The 20,162-nt window shown below is 42.8% G+C and overlaps 1 protein-coding gene across 6 annotated transcripts in view; it reads right to left on the minus strand.

Annotated features, from left to right (window-relative positions):
• The window catches only part of TSNARE1 (t-SNARE domain containing 1), a 469,756-nt gene that overhangs the window by 305,286 nt on the left and 144,308 nt on the right, over positions 1-20,162 (minus strand). For all 6 annotated transcript variants that reach the window (XM_071421896.1, XM_071421899.1, XM_071421900.1 and 3 more), the window contains 2 exons: positions 13,227-13,304; positions 6,114-6,183 (listed from right to left, as the gene is read on the minus strand). In XM_071421896.1, the coding sequence (XP_071277997.1) occupies positions 6,114-6,183; positions 13,227-13,304 (148 nt within the window). The remainder of the gene's footprint in view (positions 1-6,113; positions 6,184-13,226; positions 13,305-20,162) is intronic.

Raw genomic sequence — 20,162 nt, forward strand, 5'->3', positions numbered from 1 at the left:
TTAGATTGGATATTGGGAAGAAATCCTTGGCTGTGAAGGTGCTGAGAGCCTGGCACAGGTTGCCCAGAGAAGCTGTGGCTGCCCCATCCCTGGAAGTGCCCAAGGCCAGGCTGGATGAGACTTTGAGCAACCTGAACTAGTGGAGGGTGTCTCTGTCCATGAAAGGGGAGTGCTGGAACTGCACAGCCTTCAAGGTCCCTTCCAACCCAAACCATTCATGATTTTCTGACTTTGCCAGAGTCCAGAGACCAAGAAAATGTAGGCAACCACCTTTAGGTTCTTATCCATAAGAGGGTGCAACAACCTGTGCCAGGCAAGACTCATAGATGAGTCCAATCTGTCACAAACTTACTGAATGTCTATTCAGTATCCTGAATGTCAACAAATGTGTCAAAAATGCTTCTACAAATCCAGCAAAGCACCTCAGACTGAGCCTGAGAGCCCTGGAGAGCTCATGGCTTCAGTCTTGGACAGGGATGCCTCTCTTCCCAAAAGCACCCCAAAGTGACAATACTTCACCCCAAACTGACAATACTTCACCCCAGCTTCCATCAATTTTAGGGTGGCAAAAGAAACTGATTGATTAATTTTACTGCTCCCTAAAAAATCTGATGGTGATGACGCAAATTTCCTGGGGAAGGGTGAGGAAGATGGAATTCCCTTCAATCCCAGTAAAGAATTTAGCAATCTATATATGCATGCCCAAGGAAAAGTGGTGCTCTGTAAAGTTAATATTTGACCAAAAAACAGGTAAGAGCAGCAATGCAAAAGCTGCACTTTCAGTCTCTTCCAGGACTGTTGATTTGTCTCACCCTGAAGCAGCTCAGATCTCAAACTCAGCTTCCCCACTTGGAAAATGCTTTGGAACTCCTTTGTGGCCATAGGAATTCTCTGCCTTGCATCATCTTAACCAAGATTTTGAATCAGTTCAGTCAGGAAAGCAGGTTTGCTTTCTCACACTGTACAGTTGTAGAGCTGAGCCCTCTCTCAGTTGCAAGAAAAAAATCTTATGTATTTCTATAATGTGCACTAAAAAAAAATTAGTGCCAGTGGGAAAAGTGAGGTGAAAGCTAAAAATCTTTTTTTTTTTTTCAAATCAGGAGAAATTAACACTTTTTTTAGTAAATCTCATCTGTGCTAAAATCTCATCAGTGCTAAAAGCCCCAAAAATTTCCCTCTTATAACTCTTCCTTAAACAGGCAAATTCTTCTGCTAGTGACTAGTGAAAGATGTAAAATTCCTTCAAGGAGTGAAGACTCAAGTGCTACATCCCAGACACACCTGAAATTGGTAAAAAGCTGTGATAGTGACTCAATGCTCTTATTCCTCTTGACCTTGCAATGACACAAGGTCAAATATCCAATAAGGTGACAAACTCAGGTGACACTCATCAGTGCAGGAGCCTGGTTTGGAAAGCCTGGATCACTTTTGCAGACACCCAACCTCCAAGGAAAGGACATCAAGGACCTTTCACTGCCACTTCAAGCTCAGTTTCATGGCTCCCAGGTAGTCAGCAAATGCCTCTTGCAGCCTACATGGCCACTTTGCTTTGCTTGAGATCACAATAAGACAGGGTCAGGTTGTGTGAAAATCAAAGATTCTTAAATTTTTTTTTTTTCTTTTTCTACCTCTCAGATGGCATTGTCCAGGTTAGAGGGAGGATTTCATTTCCAGCCACTTTGTGGAAGATGTTGGGAGACCAAAGAGCTGCACCAGTCAAAAGGAAGGAGACTGGTCTTCACTGTCTCTTGGAGACAGTGATCTACCTGGCTGTTTAATTTGATTTGCCTAAATTAAAAACTCATTACGTTCAGTGCCTAATGTTGGAGAACCTTTTCATCCCACACACTCTGGCTAAGGAAGCAGATAAATGCCTTGGAAGCCTGGATTATTAAACCAAAGGTCAAAGAAAAAACAAATCAGTCAATTTTTCCTGCATCACTGGAGAAAGCCTCAGCTTTGCCTCCTGGCCTTAGCTCCTCATCCCAGCTCCATCCACCTTTTTTCCCCTTTGCTCCCACTCCCTTCCCAATTAATCCAGGGTCAGTTGCATTCAGCCAAGAGCTTTATATGGGCATTTACATTTCACTTGCCAGCACATCCAGCTCCAAGCATGCAGCACACAAATATTTGTGCTGGCTCTGGGTAGAGCCTCGACCAGGATTATTCACTTTGGGTCTGATATATACCCTGCTCACAGCAGCAGCCAAGTCTGTCTCACTGACTAGAGCTGGCACTCCATGTGGGATGAACTCTCCCAAATTTACTTGCCACAGATACAATCCTTATTCTGGAAGACTCAGCTCTCAAAAGAAGAGAAACCATTTCAGGAAAGGGAACAGACCAATTTGACAGTAAAAATCCTGTCCTCATCTGATGCTTTTGTGAGTCCTGTGCTTAAGAGGCAGAAAGTCTGCCTGAATTTGGCAAGGAAGCAGGTAACTTTGGGGTGTTTTTCTGTTTAATCAGGACCCTGCAGCTAGGTAAGCAAACATTTCTGCAGTTTACAGCCCAAAGTAGCTGAATGTCCTGCGTGGCAGAACAATTCACCATTAATCCCTATTCCCAAACACTCTGCCTTCCCTCATCTGCCTAATTTTAGGCAGCCTCATTTTAGGCAGAGTGACAGCCACTTAACAAGAAAGCAGAAATTGTGGCAATTTTACTACTTAGACACCCAAAACCATTATCCTTTTCCTAACAGCCAGGGCTATAAACCTGCCAAATGTTCCCTCACTGCTCCCATCTTCAAAGCTAGAGGGTGTTCAAGGAGAGCCATGCATCAGCCTCTGAAGGAGAGGGGTCAAGTGGCAGAGGAGGAAGATTAAGCCATGATTTGCAGCCGTGGAAGCAGAAAGCACTGCCCCAAAGGTCTCACCTGAAGAGCTGACCCTCCTGAGCAGAGATCTATGCAGCCCTGCCAGCTCTAGTGATTCATGGCACGCTGCTTTTTGCTGGTGCAGCTCTCAGGAGGGACAAGCTGAAGTTCTTGTAGAGCACTCGAGGATGTTTGCCTGGTGGTGAGAAAGGGGGGTAGTGGAAGGACACGTCAGGGTCAGGGTGTGAGAGTCTGTCTGAATTTTCCCTCATCTGCCTCATGATCGTCATTTGGGGACCACTGAAGAGAAGACCCCTCCTGTCTGAAAATCTCTGGCTTTGTAGGAGAAAGTTACACAGGCCAAAGGCCCTGAGACCTGAGAGCACAGTGCTAAGTTATTGTTCTCACAGGCATTGTTTGCTGTATGCTACTCTCAGCCCAATGAGAAGAAGAGGGCACCGTGCCCTTTTTGCACAATAGCTCTGGAATCCTCCCCACCTCTCAGCCTGGCTGGTCCCCTCCTAAGCTTTAGGGTGGTCCCCCTCTAAAGGAAGGCCCCTCTCGCCCGTTCATAACCACAGTGACAGACAAGTAGAGATGTAAGAAGCCTCTCCATCAAGGACTAAGACATGAAACCCCCATGTGAAAAGGCCCCTCTGCTCCTTCCAAGGACTGGGACTGAAACCCCCAACCCGGCGGAGGTGTGTGGGGGAGGCAAGCTGGCCAAACCGAGATGTTTGCTTGAGATGCTGTGACCACTGGACCAAGAAAACAATGGCTCTGGTTTACTGCTGAGGACATGGACTACCTGTTACATCTATTCCTTATTGTATCTGTTTCCCCCTCGCCTCAGAATTATCATAATAAAAACCTCTGAGTTAGCAAGAGATTTTGAGATCCCCCTGATGTAACAGGCGGATCCTCGACTGGACTGGACCAAAGGACTTCGTCCCTACATTTGATAGCTATTTCCCCCTCTTTCTCTCTCTCTTTCTCTCTTTTTCTCTATCTTTTTCTCTCCCTTAATCCCTCTATCGCATTTTGCTGTGGCCATTCAATAAAGGTGCATTTGTTTTGATTATCACTGCAAATCCCCTGTGCCGTGTCGGTTTTTTGCACCCTGAGATCAAATCCACGAACCATCACGAAACCCATCCGTAAGGACAGATCGTGGCACAGGGCAGGATGGCAGACAGGGAGGATTGAAGGGAAGGGAGCTGCTGGGCCCCCTCAGCAGAGCACCCTGGTACTGCTTGCATGGAGATACAAAAAGCCAAATGGGAGAAGTGGGAGAGCCATCAGACCATGGGGAGAGGGGACGAACCAGGAGACAGCTGGAGGAATTCTGGAGCTGATGAAAGGGGTAGGGAAGCACGGTTAAAATTTTAAAAACCTGCATTTAACTATCTGGACAATTAACAATAATTCCGAGATCAAAAAATAATTAGTGCAATTTGTGCCTTATGCAACTATTTATGTAACTGCTCAGGAAAGAGTAAAATTATCTAGGCATGTTTCTGGAGTGCTCTGAAGAGTCAAGGAGTTGATTCTTTAATTAAATTAAAAAAAAATAGTTTAGGAGAGCAAACACAATATCTGCATGATACAGAGTCTTTTCTGGGTTAAGGATCTCCAGCAGTTATTAAGGTGCTTTATGCTGCAAATTATTTTGTACATGTTAACATCTTTCCTGATTACATCAATCTCCACAGGCCGACTTTTTTACTCTTACATCCTCTCCAATCTCCTAAATTTGCTTTCAAATCTTCTGACTATTACTATTACTATTTTTAATCCTCTGGTTTGCAAAACAGGGTATATATGAATTAGGGCAGATCTGATGCCCTGATGAAAGCAATGGATTGGAGAGAAAAGGAGAGACATTGCAAACAGGTCTGAGAGTTTATATTGCATAGAGAAGGTCAGTCAAGTCCATCAGGCAAATAAAGAAATAAACCCCAAATTCTCCTCTCTCTTCACAGCCAAATCTCAGCAGGAACGTCAGTCACACACATGAAATCAGGGACATATCCCAAACAGTTGATTTTTGCCTGCAAGCTGCTTGAAGGGAGGCACCTTTAATAAACTGTGCTACATTTGGAAAAGTCATTTGAATTCTGTAATTAGCAGATATACAAGGAGAGCTAACTGTGCGTGTTTGTGTGTACACAGCTCTGGAAGAGGGAGTTTAATGAACTGTGTCTCCTGCAACTGCAAATCAAGTTTCATTTTGTGAGTGCTGAGCCACGTGATGCTGTGATGCAGCTTCCAACACCACAACACACTTTTCCTCCTATAAAATACCCTCTCCCGCTTTTATTTTTTCATAGGATCATGGAGTGGTTTGGCTTGGAAGGGTCCTTGAAGATTACTTGGTTCCATTTCCCCTGCCATGGACACTTTCCACTGTCCCAGGTTGCTCCAAGACCCATCCAACCTGGCCTTGGGCACTTCCCAGGATGGGGCAGCCACAGCTCTGTGTACCCTGTGTCAGGACCTCCCCACCCTCACAGGGAAGAATTTATTCCTAATATCCAATCTACATCTACCGTCTGTCAGTTTGAAGCCTTTCCCCCTTGTTCTGCCACTACATGCCTCTGTCACAAGTCTCTTTTCTCTTTCGTTTTGGGTCCATGGACCTTGGCCAAGTAGAACTGGAGGGTAAAAGAAAAGGAACAAGAAAAAGCTACAGAAACATCTGTTTTCATTTAACTCCAGCCAGCAGCTGACCTCCCACAGCTGCTCAATCACTCCTCACTTGCTGGTGGGGTGGGTGAGAAGCAGGAAGGGCCTTGACCCTGTGTAAGAACTGCTCAGCAGTAACTAAAATATCCCTGGATTATCAGCACTGCTTTCATTACAAACCCAAACCACAGCCTCACACTGGCTACTGTGAAGAAAATTATCTCCATCCCAGCCAAAACCAGCACAGTTTCCTACTCCATCTTCACTTTAAAAATAAAAACCACCACCCCCAACGACAAAAAAAAAACCAAACAACAGAAAAACAACACCTCCAAGAACCACAGAATGCCCTCTTTCACCGTGGGCCATCTTTTCTGTGTTATCTCCACACCATTCTCTGCCACAAGACCAGAACAAGGAAAGCTTTATACGATCAATACACATCCTAGCGGCATTAATCACCAACAGGAATGGAAAAAACCAAAGTAATCCTGACAAAAAGGTGTCCAGCTATAATAAAAGGATGGGGAAAAAAGGTGAGGACAAATGAGGGGAAAAAATGAAAAGGCTGGGACAAAGAAAGATCTGCAACAATTTAAAATAAACTCACAGTCCATCCTGCAGCTCTTGAGTATCGTTTGAGGTCCCCAGGGATCGAAGACTTCTTTCCAGAGAGGTCACTGTCAACAGCAGAGAAAGAAAAGATAAAGAAGCAACACACCTTCTCAGAGGAAAAAAATGCTGGATCTTAGTTCAGATGTTTGTCTTTAATTTTATATTTTTTTTTTAAATACAATTAAGTATTTGAACAAGTAAGCTATGAGAGAAAGGGGACAACATCTACCAGTGGCTACTGCCACAGAATGATAAATTGGGTCCTTTGGAAGCTTAAATGGTGAATCCATGTATAACATGCCATGACATGATGGAATATGACCCCTTGTCAGGAAAACCTCAGTTCCGTGGACCTTGCACAGATCTCTGACTCTTCCAGCCTTGAGGTGACACAGAATTGTGCACTGAGCATTTCCAGCTGGAAATGTGCCCCTGGTGAAGAGGCAAGAAATTGCATAACAACTGTTTGTTGCTCTGAATTATAATTAAGAGGCAGAACACTGATGTCTACTCTGATATCTTCCATCTCCTCATTCAAGATGCTTAAACTCAAAATGTTTTCTATCTTTTGGCTCAGAAAAAAATGGAGATGTGATCATCTACTGTGTTTGTGTTCCACAACTTCTTGGGATTTTCCATCAGAAGAAGAGAATACTCTAAAAGCAGTTGGAAGGTGCAAACATGGTTTGCTTTGTAATTTTCAATTACTTCAGATTTAAATATTTATATATATGTGTGTGTGTATATAAAAGCAGAAATCTAGGAATACTGTTGCTTTTTTCCACCCTTTAATTTCACTGTCTCAATTCACTTTCAAATTAACAACAGGTCACTACTTTTTGACTTAGCACAGCCAGCAAGCAAAACATTTCAAGATTTCCCACAATGGAAAATGTTAAATAAATTACATTCTTGATATTTACATGTGGGATTTCTTTCAGGACATTTCCAGTTGTAAAAACCCATAACCCGTTATCAGTCACGCTTCAATATTTAAGGATAGAAAGAAGAACAGATTAAAAACATGGTTCAATTATTTCTGCAGAAATTTAAGAAATCCTCTGTTTTAATGACTCTGCAGACTTGGACTTGGCCTGTAATTTTGAACAAGTCACTTAATTATATTTCCACTGTCAGACAAAATCCTCTCTTCTCTTTTGGGCTCTGATGGCTTGACACCAGAAGTCACTAAACAGCATAAAAAGTAACTAATGTGCCTGAACTACATGAATATTCAAAAAAACTTTGAATACCACCATATATTTCCATCAATGCTAGTTCTCAATAACAGATTTTACTGCAGAGTTTGGAGATTCAGTAAGATAAAGCCTCAAGGAATTGTCTGTAACTGAGCTAATAATTATTTTTCTTTGCTGGAAGCACAGTGTTCTAAAGAATAAATTGGAAGTTTTCACTAATAACCATTTGCTTCTGTAGAAGGACACCACTGACCCTGCAGAGATCTCATGAATACTATAATTCCCTCTTTCCCTCTCCACAATCCTAACAAATCAATTTCCCTTGGAATCCACATGCTGTTCAGTTCAAATAAAAATTTTGCATCAACTAAAAATACTTTTTGGCCCATCAACCCTTTGGAACAAAGCAGAGTGTGGTCCTTGGAGAACGGACAGCAAGCCAAGGTAAATAAACAACTTGTGTGTACACTGAATTTGTAAGAACAAGTTAATGCCATGTGTGCAATTCCAGAACAAAACCAGCAGCTACTGCCTCCATGAACCTTTCTAACCTGACCTGCAAAAGTAAAGATAATTCAAAATGAGTTTTACTGCCACTGCTTTGGAGAAGACTGGAGTGGGAAGCAGTTTTGCTACTGAACAAAACACTTCAAGACTTCACACTCAAGCCATTTTACACTGAGGCAAACCCAGGAGCTGTCAGATTTGTTCAGCATTTTAGAAAACCTACAAAAAGGTGAAAAGAATATGAGACATGAACTCGAGAGGTGAGGAAAGAATTCATCAGTTAGATGAGAATGTGATCTGTGATTAAGTTCTTATCCAATAATTTTACCTAATATTCCAATTCAAGCACAGTATTTAGACAACTAAATAAATGTCAGTTGTTCCAAAATGACAAGAGATGCATGCTGGAGGAGCCAAAGGTTATCGTTTGATATAGCTCTTATGTGGAAAACAGCAGGACAAAAACTCCAACATGACTTTCCTAAATCTCAGGAAAGCCAAAAGAGCCCTGGGCTGCACCAAAAGAGGAGTGGGCCAGAAGCTCAGTGGAGGTGATTCTCTCCCTCTACTCTCCTCCCATGAGACCCCACCTGGACTGCATCCAGATCTGGGGCCCCCATCCAAGAATGATGATGATGATGACCTGTTGAAGAAAATCCAGGTGGACATGGAGATGACCACAGCACTGGAGCAGCTCTGCTCTGAAGCCAGGCTGGGACAGCTGGAATTATTCAGCCTGGAGAAGAGAAGGCTCCAGAGAGGACTTAGGGCACCTTCCAGTGCCTAAAGGGGCTCCAAGAGAATGGGAGAGGAACTCTGGACAAGGGCATGAAGTGATAAAGCAAGAGGGAAAGGATTCACAGGTTCAGACTGTATATTAGGAAGAAATTCTTCCCTGTGAGGGTGGTGAAGCCCTGGCACAGGTTTCCCAGAGAAGCTGTGGCTGCTCCATCCCTGGAAGTGTCCAAGGCCAGGTTGGATGGGGCTTGGAGCAACCTGGGACAGTGGAAGGTGTCCCTGCCCATGGCAGGGGGGTGTAACCAAGTGATCTTTAAGGTCCTTTCCAACCCAAACCATTCCAGGATTCTATAATTAAATCTGAGCTACTCTGGGTAAATATAACTTCCTTTGACCAAGAATGAATTTATCAAAATCTCTGCAGCTCTTGTGCTGGATGTGGAAAATCTCTCTCAATTTACCAGTTCTGGTCATGTGAGCAGTAATTTGACCAGAGGAGCAAAACATCAAGCTCTGCTGGAAGGATGTGTGAAGCCATTCTTGAAACAGGAATCTTATTTTAAAAGTCTTGTTCTTTTTGTCATTAAAAGGCACGCCCAAGTCTCCAGAATGAGGCACATTCACAAGGCATCAGTGATGCTGGAGCTGCACTGATTTACTTCACAGAGAGCTTGGCTCCCAGTTGCCTGTGCCACTGCAATCCTCAAATCAATGGGGGATAGAAACCATCCTGAGATGGAAATGGAGACTCCATCACACCTGAGGGATACAGGAAAGTGCTCAGCCTTTAAGATCAAGGTAATGGGACTGCACCTGGCACCAACCAGTTATGGGCAGTCATTAAAGAGTGAGGGGCAGGAAATTAGAGAGGCAAGAGAGGCATTAGAGAGTTCAGGTTCTCCATCTGGCAGCACAGGCCTGATTCCTCCAGTATATCATCCACTGACCAGGCAAGATGCACCAGAGCAACTCCATTTAGGAGTGTTATTTTTTGTACCTGCTTATAAGATACTTACTAAAAGGCAGCTAAAAGCTGCACATGAAAAAAAAATGCAAGGTCTTGATAAAAGTATAGATTAAAAAAAAAAAAAGCCATAAATGAGACAAATTCAGGCAGTATTTGAGCTCCTTTTTGTGTGCTGATAAGAAAATCAACTAAACTAAAAAAAACCCCCAAAACATGAAAGTTGCAAAAGTCAAGGCATATGTGACAACCTGGTCTATTGGAAGGTGTCCCTGCCCATGGCAGAAGGTTGGAGCAAGATGACCTTTAAGGGCCCTTCCAACCCAAACTATTCTATGATTCTATGAACCTTCCTTATTTCCAACAGGGACGGCCCCAAAAGATTAAGAGAAAGAAAGCAGATGCAAAGATTAAGGGAAATCTCCCTCTACCCTTTCATACTTCCATAATAGATGGCACTAAAAAAAGTCTATAAGCTCACAACCTGGCAGGAGAGTGATCCAGTAGCATATAAACAGAACCAGCTGTCCTGGCTAAAATTTTTATTCAACAAATGAGGAAGATTTCCATTTTCATGGCAGAAAAAGGGAGCAGGAAGCATTTATAGGTGAGAATAATCACAATCAACTCAGAGCTATAAAATCCCCCTTGGTCAGGAAGCAAGTCCTGAAGTGCCCAAGAAGAATTTAAATCACCTCAAAGGCTCAGAATTGTGTAAAAAGAACAAGGACAGCAAAGAGGGACAAAGCACACTGTGTTTATTACTTCTGCAGTGTTACTCAATAAAATTCAATGGTGCTTTAAAATCCTGGTACAAAGTTGACTCCTTGTTTCATTAAAAATAGTCATTCCCCAAAGACATAAAAGGTATTGCTGAGATTGGCCTCAACCTGGGATTTTTAGAATCTAAACAACAAAATCATAACATGACCAACTCCTGACAGCTTGGAACAGTCTGGCCAGGGAAGGGGTGAAGTCACAATTCCTGGGAATGTTAAAAAAAAAAACCTGACAAGGCACTTCCAAGGTTTAGTGGCCTTGGTAGCATTCCATCAAGGCTTGGACTTGGAGATTTTTGAGGTCTTTTCCAACTGTATGACTCTACAAATCTATGATCTTCAGCAACCCAAAAGGGACAAATACATTTCAGGAGCACAGTTAGATCTCCACACACAATGGAGAACTTCAAAAAAAACCCAGAGAGGCTGCAGCAAGCCAGGAAAAGGAGGGAAAGAGGAGCTGTGATAGGATTTATGCAATTTGTAGGATGTTCAGCACACCATGCCCAGCACAAAAGAGTAACTCCATCATCTGGTGACCTTCTGAAATGTAGCTGCCTGTTCCTTGCTCAGCCACAAACAACATCACTGACTTATTTTCCATGCTTCAAGTCAGAGCTTCCTGAGTTTTCTGAATAGATTTTATGCTACAGAAAGAATCATGGGCATTCTTCCCCATTTTCTAAGCCTAAAAAGTTCTTTACCTAAAGTGAGCTAGCTCTACCAAATATTAGCACTACACTCAGCAGCCTTCTCCTGAAAATCTCTAACCACTTTTTGGGGGAAAGACTATAAAAAATAAACTGAATGAAACTGAAAAAAAATTAATATGGGTAGTGAACAGAGCAACAACAGTGAAGTACCTTATGGGCATTTCTTCAACCTGAAAGCACTTTAAAAGGTATTATAGATTCATTGATTCATAGATTTTAAAAGCCAGAGAGAGCAATTCTGATTATCCAACCTGATTTCCTCCCAGAAAATTTTGTCCCATCACTCCCACATCAAGACTGGGGACTGCAGCTGGACTAAAGTATATCTCACAAAAAAGATATTTGAATCTTGATTTAAAGGTTCCTGGCAAAGCCAAATCCATCAAGCCCCCTCCATAAGCAGTTCTAATGTCTGGTTACCCTCATATAGAAGGATTGAATTTGTCTAGCTTTAACTCTTATCTCCTGATCTCCTCCTATGTGAGAACAATAGATTAACAAGCCCCTTGTTATCTATTTGATATCTTTCTTCCTAGAGAGGTACTTACACACCAAGATTGAGTCCTCTTGGATGTCTCAAACAGAAATTTGGATGGCATGAATTTTAAAGTCTGATTTTCAGACATCAAACAGTTTCGGCTTTTTTCTGCACCCTCTCCATTTTGGCAAAATAGTTTTAAGTGAGGCATTGTCATTATCTGCTTCACAGAGCCCTCAGTTCAGGCAACTCTTAGGAGGAAATACATCATCACCACCTCAAGAGGAGAAATAACAACAACAGTGGTTGTCAAACATGAATTGAAGGGGTTAAGGCAATTCCAACAAAGAATGAAAACAGAAATTGGGTTGTGGTATTTCGAAAGTGACAGGCCATTCACCTTTAGGTTTTCTCAGGATAAAACTCCACTGTGGAGGGAGTTGTGTTTGAAGCACAGGGGCACATCAAGTCAGCCCTAGTCTGGCCAGGCTGGACAGGAACAGCACACACAGACTCACGAGAAGGCTGCACAACTTCAGTCTGAGCCTTCAGTTTGGAAGCAGAAGTGCTGCTACCACTCATCGCTGGCATTGTCAAATTAAAACTATTGGCGCTGGAGCAGCCAAAATTGGTGCTAATGCAGGTATTTCTGTGTTTTATGGTGTGGTTGTTCACCCACCTGAAAGCCAAGTATCACAGCTGGGAGGTTCCAGCTCCCACAGTGGCCATAATCCCTTTTTTTACATGGTATGTCACCAATTCAAGGGTCACCAATCCCCCGTGGTCATGGAAAAATTGGTGCTTGAATTTTCCTGGCAGATGGAGCATACACAACTCATCGAAAGTAGAGACAATTACATTTTAGAAGTTTTTAATTCCCATCCCTGTTCCAAGAAGGATCCCTTGCTACGACGACCAGGGCTCCACCCCTAGGACACACTAGGGAAGAATTACACAAATAAGGAGGCACTAAAATCCTTTCCCTACACCTGGGCCAGGCCTCCCCATCACCCAAGACAGAAAGAACAGACACAGAAGCTGTCCAGGTGATTCTAAAGTAGTTTCAAGGTCTATTGTAAAATCAGCACTGATAACTGCAGATCCCAGTCTGACACTGGTATGTTTTAGAACTGGGGTACAATGCCAATACCTTCCACCCAGCAATTTTAGTTTACATCTGTCTGCAAGATAAATTCCTCCAGCCTAACCCAACAAAACTGATGAGCCAGAGCTTGTTTCAAAGGAGGGAGGACTCTGCATCTCTAGGGGCTGGGGAGATACCCCTGCCCAACCTAGAGAGTGAAGAACAGCAGAATTTTGGTGTTTTTCTAAGAGAGATAGATGTTTTGCAAGCTCATGTGACAGGCTCTGAACACAGCAGTGCTGCAACATATTTGAAAACGAGCCTGGGTTGTTCCACCTTTCTGAGCTCTTAGCTCTCTATTGTAACAGATGACACAATTAAAAATAGAAAAAAAAAAAAAGGGATGTGGTCTCAGCAAGGATTGGAATGTATCTGTGCCTGTTGGATGGAACATATGGTGGAATATTTTTACATCTTTTAAGGAGCTGTGTGTTGGACATGTGCTGCTGCTTGTGAGATGCAGCAGCAGAAAAGCTGCATTAATATTTGCTCCCTGACAAGAGGAGCTGCCAGGGGCTGTGGCCACGCACAGGAATCATCAGCAGGACAGCACAGAAGGCACCAGGAAAGCTCCCATTTTACTCACCATTGGAGTTAATTCGGAAGACATTGGCTGAAGTCTCCTGAAAAAGTTCCTGCAGCTCACTGGGATCAATCTGAGTGGCTGTGAAGAGAAACACAGAAAAAAAATAAAAGTGTTAATACTGGACACCACCAATCACTTTGAAAAGGGGATGGTGATGTGAAAAGGGATGTAGATTCCTGCTTGCTGCAGAAATTTAGCCCAGGTAGGGTGGAGTGATGCAGATTTACACAGGATGAAACAAATCCAGGGTATTAAATGCTGTTTAATCCAAATGCACAGGGCCTCATTGCTGGAGATTTTCCCTCTCTTCTCTTCCTGCAGTTTCTCCTAAATCAACTGTCCCAGACACTCCTTTCCTTTGTTCTATTGTGACAGGGTTCACAAGGGTCCGAGGATGAGGGAAGAGATGAGGATCTGACTCCATGTTTCAGAAGGCCTGATTTAATATTTTATGATATATATTATATTAAAACTATACTAAAAGAATAGAAGAAAGGATTTAATCAGAGAGCTAGCTAAGAATAGAAAAGGAAAGAATGAATAACAAAGGTTTGTGTCTCAGACAGAGTCTGAGCCAGCTGACTGTGATTGGCCATTAATTAGAAACAACCACATGAGACCAATCACAGATCCACCTGTTGCATTCCACAGCAGCAGATAATCAATGTTTACATTTTGCTCCTGAGGCCTCTCAGCTTCTCAAGAGAAAAAATCCTAAGGAAAGGATTTTTCATAAAATGTGTCTGTGACAGTTCTATAGAGGAGGCTGCAGAAAAACAGAAATTAGTGTGGGCTCCCGTCCCCCAGGAATTTAATTTGTTACTAACAAAGTCCAGCTCTCATTAAATCACTGGTGAAAGAGCAGCATAGGAGAACATTTTTACATATTTAAGACTGTGATTACCCCCATTTTAGGAGTTTTTTCTTGAATTTTCAGAGTGCTAACATGTTCCAGAGAAAACTGGTCTGCACATTTTGGGACAGAACTCATTTTGGATGGGTGGGGTTTTTTTTTTTAAAATTTTTTTTTATTCTTTCCTTAGAAACACTAAATTTGCCTCAAAAGATTTTTATCTTGGCCCAGCGATCCTGAGGTACTGAACAAAGCCCCAGATGAACCATGAAGCCACCAAACCAAGGTTTGGGAGTTGAACTGGAATCGCTCAGCTGGGAACAGCACTGCTTTAAATCCCCACATGATCCAGACTGCAGAATCCAGAGTGCTCCTGCCCAGCCTCCAGCAGGTGCCTCTGAGGAGTCATTTCAAATGCCAAAGTCACACCAAGAGTCAAGATGAAATATCCCAACCGTTGCAAAAGGCAGGAGAAGCACCAGTTTCACTGAGGAGGAAACACAGAGCAACACTGAGAGCCCAGAGTTGTTCCTTGAAGTTAAAAACTACCCAAAAAATTCCCCCCTTTCCATGAAGTTAAAAACTACCCAAAAAATTCCCCTTGCATTTGAGCTATCAGGAAGGAATGGGAAGAGAGGAACCTCTCTTGGGGGTTAGGAGAGGAATCTGTGGAGATTCCACTGAGCTCCCACCTCCCTCCTGCCCCAAAAGCTTTGATTTTTTTGGGGTAGTTTTTTGGGTAGTTTTTAACTTCATGGAACAACTCTGGGCTCTCAGTGTTGCTCTGTGTTTCCTCCTCAGTGAAATTGGTGCTTCTCCTGCCTAATTGGTGCTAATTTGGGAGGGTGAGATTTATTTATGTTTATTGGTGCAAGATCAGTTTTCTCAACCTGTGCCACAATTCCCTAATGGGAAAGAAACAATGCATGTGGATCATACTCTGAAATCATGGAAATAATTCATTTTTTAAGCCTCCACATATTCATTGTAGTCAAAATTAAATAAATGGAAGAGGACTGTGAGGTTATTAACTCCTCCTCAAAGGCCTCTCAGTCCACACCTATCAAACAGCACCCACAATCCCCCTCGCACCAAAAAAAATGCATATTAAATCTAAAAAAAAACCCCAACCAACAAAACAAATTAAACTTTTGTCCAAAATTTCCAAACAATTACTTTGAAAATACAATTCAAGGAGAATGTTTTTTTTCTGAGAAAATTGCACTGCATCTGGCTTGCAGTTTCCTGCCCCTAGACTTTTTATTTCACGTCACAGCATGATGCCAGTTCTGGCTTTTATTTTGTTTTTATTTTGCAAAAGAAAAGAAAATAGTAACAAGGAGGCTGTTTTAACTACTCCAATTTCAAGCTTCAACACATCAAGCCGAGATGTTGTAACTATTCACGGAGGATGCAGCAGTTCAAGCAGACAAGCAGAACAATTTAAAAACAGCAGCAGAAAGCAAAGCAAAACTGCCTCTGTACCACCAAGCCAAGGAAGAAAAACCAAGACTGAGAAGTAAAGTGGATGTGAAGTCTGATGAAAAATTAAACATCTTTGATGACATCAAGTGAATGCTTAAATATTGTGATTCCCCAGGAAGGATTAGGAGGTTTCTGATATGCAATAAATGATGTTATGCATTAAATACATGCCCTGACACTAACAGAGTTCAGGGCCACAGCTGGGAAAAAATGACTTTTATTTACACTGTGGTTCCTCAAGGCTGTGAAGGCTTTACAGTGGATGTGTTACAGAATCCCTCATGCAAATGGTTTCTCCTTTACTGCCTTAAATGGACATTTCCAAAAAACATTTGTACTGTTTCCATTTATTTTTCCAGGAAAATCCCCTTGGATCCCAGGACAACCCAACTTCCTCTGCTATCAGTTCAACCTCCTCCCTGCTTAGCATATACTGATTTCCTGCTATATTTATTGCTGTTATACTTATTTTTATTCATAGAAATCATAGAATGTTTGGGGTTGGAAGAGACCCTAAATATCATCTGGTCCTGCCACCATGGGCAGGGACAATTTCCACCAGACCAGGTCACTCAAACCCCCATCAACCAACTCCTAAAGCAGCAGCAAACAATGGCATTTCTGATATTTGCCTATTTAATTCTTCTTTCCTTTGCCTGGAAAGCCCCACAGGCACCCAGGTAGGTGAAAGAGATGGAAAAAAGAGCTTTTTAATACCTGCTCTGCCAAAGCAAAGTGTGTCACTGCACACTCTGCAGGGAGAGACCTCAGCTGTGAGAGGGACCTTGAGGAAATTTGTGACTTGGGTGTGGAGTTTTATCCAGAAATTTTTTCCTCTGGGCAAAAATCTGTGAGGCTGCAGCAAGTTTAAATCCAGCCAAGCAACATCACCTCACACCCATCCGCTGGGCAGAGGTGGCATCTTAGACCTCTGTGTTACCTGTGACACTCAGGATCAATGCAAAAAAGGAGGAAGAAAAGAAAAAAAAAGAAGGAAAGAAAAAGGAAACTGAGTCATGGAATAACTCAGGTTGGAAAAAAACCTTTGAATCCAACCATTAACCAAGCACTGCCAAATCCACCACTAAACTGTGTGCCTTGAGGGCCACTTTTACACATCCTTGAAATATCTCCAGGGATGGCGACTCAGTCACTTCCCCTGACACCCTGTTCTCATAACTGATGACCCTTGCATTGAAGAAATTGTTCCTAATATCCAACACAACCCTCACCTAGTGAATCTTGAGGCCATTTCCTCTTTTTTCTACTGTTTCCTACTTGGGAGAAGTGACAGACCCCAGCCTGGCTGCAACCTCCCTTCAGGGAATTGTGAGGAGCGGTTGAGAAGCTTTAAAATCCATGCAAGCCTTACTCGTGATTTTTGCAATCGCTATTTCAGAGAACACTCAGAATGCATCACTTTCCACAATTCAGAGCAATTATAATCTTTAATTCATCACAATTCTGTCTACAGGAGACAACTCTGGGTGAGGAATGGACAGTGGAGGGATGCGGTGTCTGTGCTCGGAGCAAAATAGAACTCAAGGACTAAAATAGACCCAAGCACCACCACCAGCAGCTTTGGTGGGGAAGGAGAAATCCCAGCAGGAATTTATTTCAGTTCCTCTCCAGGACCAGCCAAATACAATGCCTGACCAGGCTCATAAGGGCTTGTCTGGAGTGAGCTGGATAAAATTAATGTAAAAGGGAATTGCTGGAAGGTCCAGGACAGCACTCATGGCAAAGGAACCTACAGGAACATCCTTTCACTTAATGTTAATGAAAAGCACCTGTGTTTGCCACGTTAATCTTCCTTTCCTATTAATTATTTCACACTAATTTGGAGCTCCTAATGGCTTTTCTGCAGCCAGGTGAAGTCAATTCCCTCCCTGAACTCAATTTTGCAGCAAACTCAAAATAACCTAAAAGTTCCAGAGAAGAAGCAGCTGTAATTAAAGTAACTTGGGTAAAATGGGGGAAAAGAGGAAAAAACAGGACAAGTATTTGATCTTTCTACTTACAATACCTAACGTGAGCATAGCAAAGCAACTCAGCACCCCAAACTGCCAGGGATTTATCCCCAAAGCACCACCAAGAATTATATCTGTGGTCTGGTAAAGAAAGCCACAGATTCCCTGCAGCTCCTCTCCTTTGAAAGCTTTAACTGAAGTTACAGCATCATCCTTTGCTGAAGAAACTCCCACAGAAAATGACTTGGTCTCCAAACTCCTCTTTTCTGCCATGAAACACCTGCAAGGTGTAAAAAAAGCAGGCAGGAAGCAACCTGCTCCCTCTGATTTCAAACCATCCACCCCAAATACTCAATTTACCTCTAGCAATGTGGATTCAGCCCCACCACACCCAGCCCTGTGGATTAACCCTTTCACAGCTGAGCTGAGTGGATGAGTCTCACCCATCCAGCACCTTCCTCCTCCAGGACCACTCAAGCCATTGCAAAGCTTCAGTTCCCCCCTTTTCATACCATTATCCAAGAGAATAATTCCTCATTGAATACTGAGATCCACAATGAGAGCCATGAAATGAACTCCAGAGAGAGGAAGAGATTGATTTTTGGCAGCTGGACAGAGAGGAAAAGAGATTTTCTCTGGAGAAAAAAAGATAAATTCATGTCTTTATTTTAGTTTTTACGCAAGAGTTGGCATTAAAGTGAAAAGGTGGAAGAAGATGAAGGAAGCCAAGGACAAGAGAGAGTAAAGAGAAAGAAGCAGATTGTCATGTAAGGAAGAAAATGCAAAAATCATCTCTTTGGTCATGGATTTGCTGTTCACTTGCAAAATTCATCCTCAAAACTGGAGGGAATTTGGGCAGGGATGCTAATTGCTCACTCTGGGCACATGGAACATGTGATGCTCCCCAAGGAGGAGCCTCTCCACTTGGCCAAGAGTCAGGGCATGGTCTGGCAGAGTGTTTCTCTCAGGCTTGGCTCTAGGAACAGTTTGGATATTTCTCTTTATTCCCTTAGTAGCACATGGGTGGGTTTGGGAGGCTGTTTGTGGCTACTGCTGCTGTGAGAAAGTTGGAGGTGCACCCTCAGGGACATGGATCCAAAGGTTTGGCAAAGCTGAACAATGAGTTGTTAACTCATTTCTCCAGCCCTGGCAGGGGGCTTGGATCTGGATTATCTTTAAGGTCCCTTCCAACCCAAACCATTCTATGATTTCTATGATTTTAACACAGTTGCAGATTTCCCTGGCCACACTTGTACCTGAGCAGAGACTCTGGCACTGTTTGTGCTGTGGGTGAGGTGCTATTCACTGGAGAGTCTTTTCCTTTCTTCTTCAGCAGTTTGTTATTAGCATATTTGCTAAAGAAGAAAACCAAAGTGAACAAAAACGTCTTCACCAGAAACAATGCAAAGCAAGAAGTGGTGGAGGCACAGACACCTACACCCACCCCAGACAAGTCCTTTAGTCCCTAATACTCAAAAGCTTCCCAGGGTGTTCCTCCCTGCGGATTCTCTGGTGTGTGATCCGTTTTTCCACACAGCCCTTGGTTTCTTCCACTGCCAGAGCACTGTTTTGTTCTTCCACTGTCTTCTCCTTTCATATAAACCAGAGGAACTTTGATTCTCCTTATCACCTCTGCTCTCCTCTTGACACTCTTGGTCAAAAAAAGCTTCAACAAGCACCAGGACAGAAAGGATTGGCTAAGGATGTGTTTGGACAAAGTTCTTTTCCTCAAAACAGCAAGCCTAAAATAGAAAAGGAAATGGAAGAGAATGAAAGAATCATGTGTACTGTGAAGTTGCTCCTGGCGTGCAAGCTTGGGAGGTTTTTATTTCCTGCTGATGAAATCTGAGTGAAATAAGTGATAAAGGGAAATGTAAGCAAAAATCACACTCATCAGGCAATGTGATTTTCATCACCATTGTAAAATGTGAGGCTGTTTCACATGGAAAAGCTCTGAGGCTTTTTGCTACAGCTTTGTCCAAAAGGGCCTGGGTCTCTTCAGCATGGGCACAGCACAAAGAGGGGGCACCTTTGGAATTACAGGTGTGAAAATTGGGATGAAGCTGGTGTTTGCACCAATCCTCCCTCAAAGCCCTCCTCACAGAGCAAGGTCACTGTGTTCAAGAACTCAATTCCCCACAGGTTAACTCAAGGTCTCTATTTGCATTAACACTTATAAACTCCTGTTCTCTGTTCTTTTTTTTAACTTTTTTAATCATCTTCCTGATTTGTCCAAGTTCTCCTGAATGTAAAAAATACATTTTTCCTGGTTTTGGAAATGAAGTTTTACCTGAAGGTAAAATTCTTTTCAGCTGGAAGAACACATTTCATCCCACCCATCTAAAAGGGAGAGGTGTCAGGTAGTGAAGTACCTGCCTTCTCCTCCTCTCCCTAAGGGAAAACCAAGAATCAGAATTGATTGAGTTGGAAGAGACCCACAAGGACCATTGAAGTCCAAATCCTGGTCCTGAACAGGACACTCCCAAGAATTACATCATATGTCTGAGAGCATTGTCCAAAAGCTTCTTTGCCTCAGACCACTGCCCTGAGGAGATGTTCCAGGTCCCAACCACCCTTTGGTGAAGAAACTTTTCCTAATACCCAATAAACCTCCCCTGATACAACTTC

Source organism: Agelaius tricolor, unplaced genomic scaffold (genome assembly GCF_023055355.1).
Source record: "Agelaius tricolor isolate 1412-34295 unplaced genomic scaffold, bAgeTri1.0.p SCAF_2, whole genome shotgun sequence".
Classification (NCBI taxonomy): domain Eukaryota; kingdom Metazoa; phylum Chordata; class Aves; order Passeriformes; family Icteridae; genus Agelaius; species Agelaius tricolor.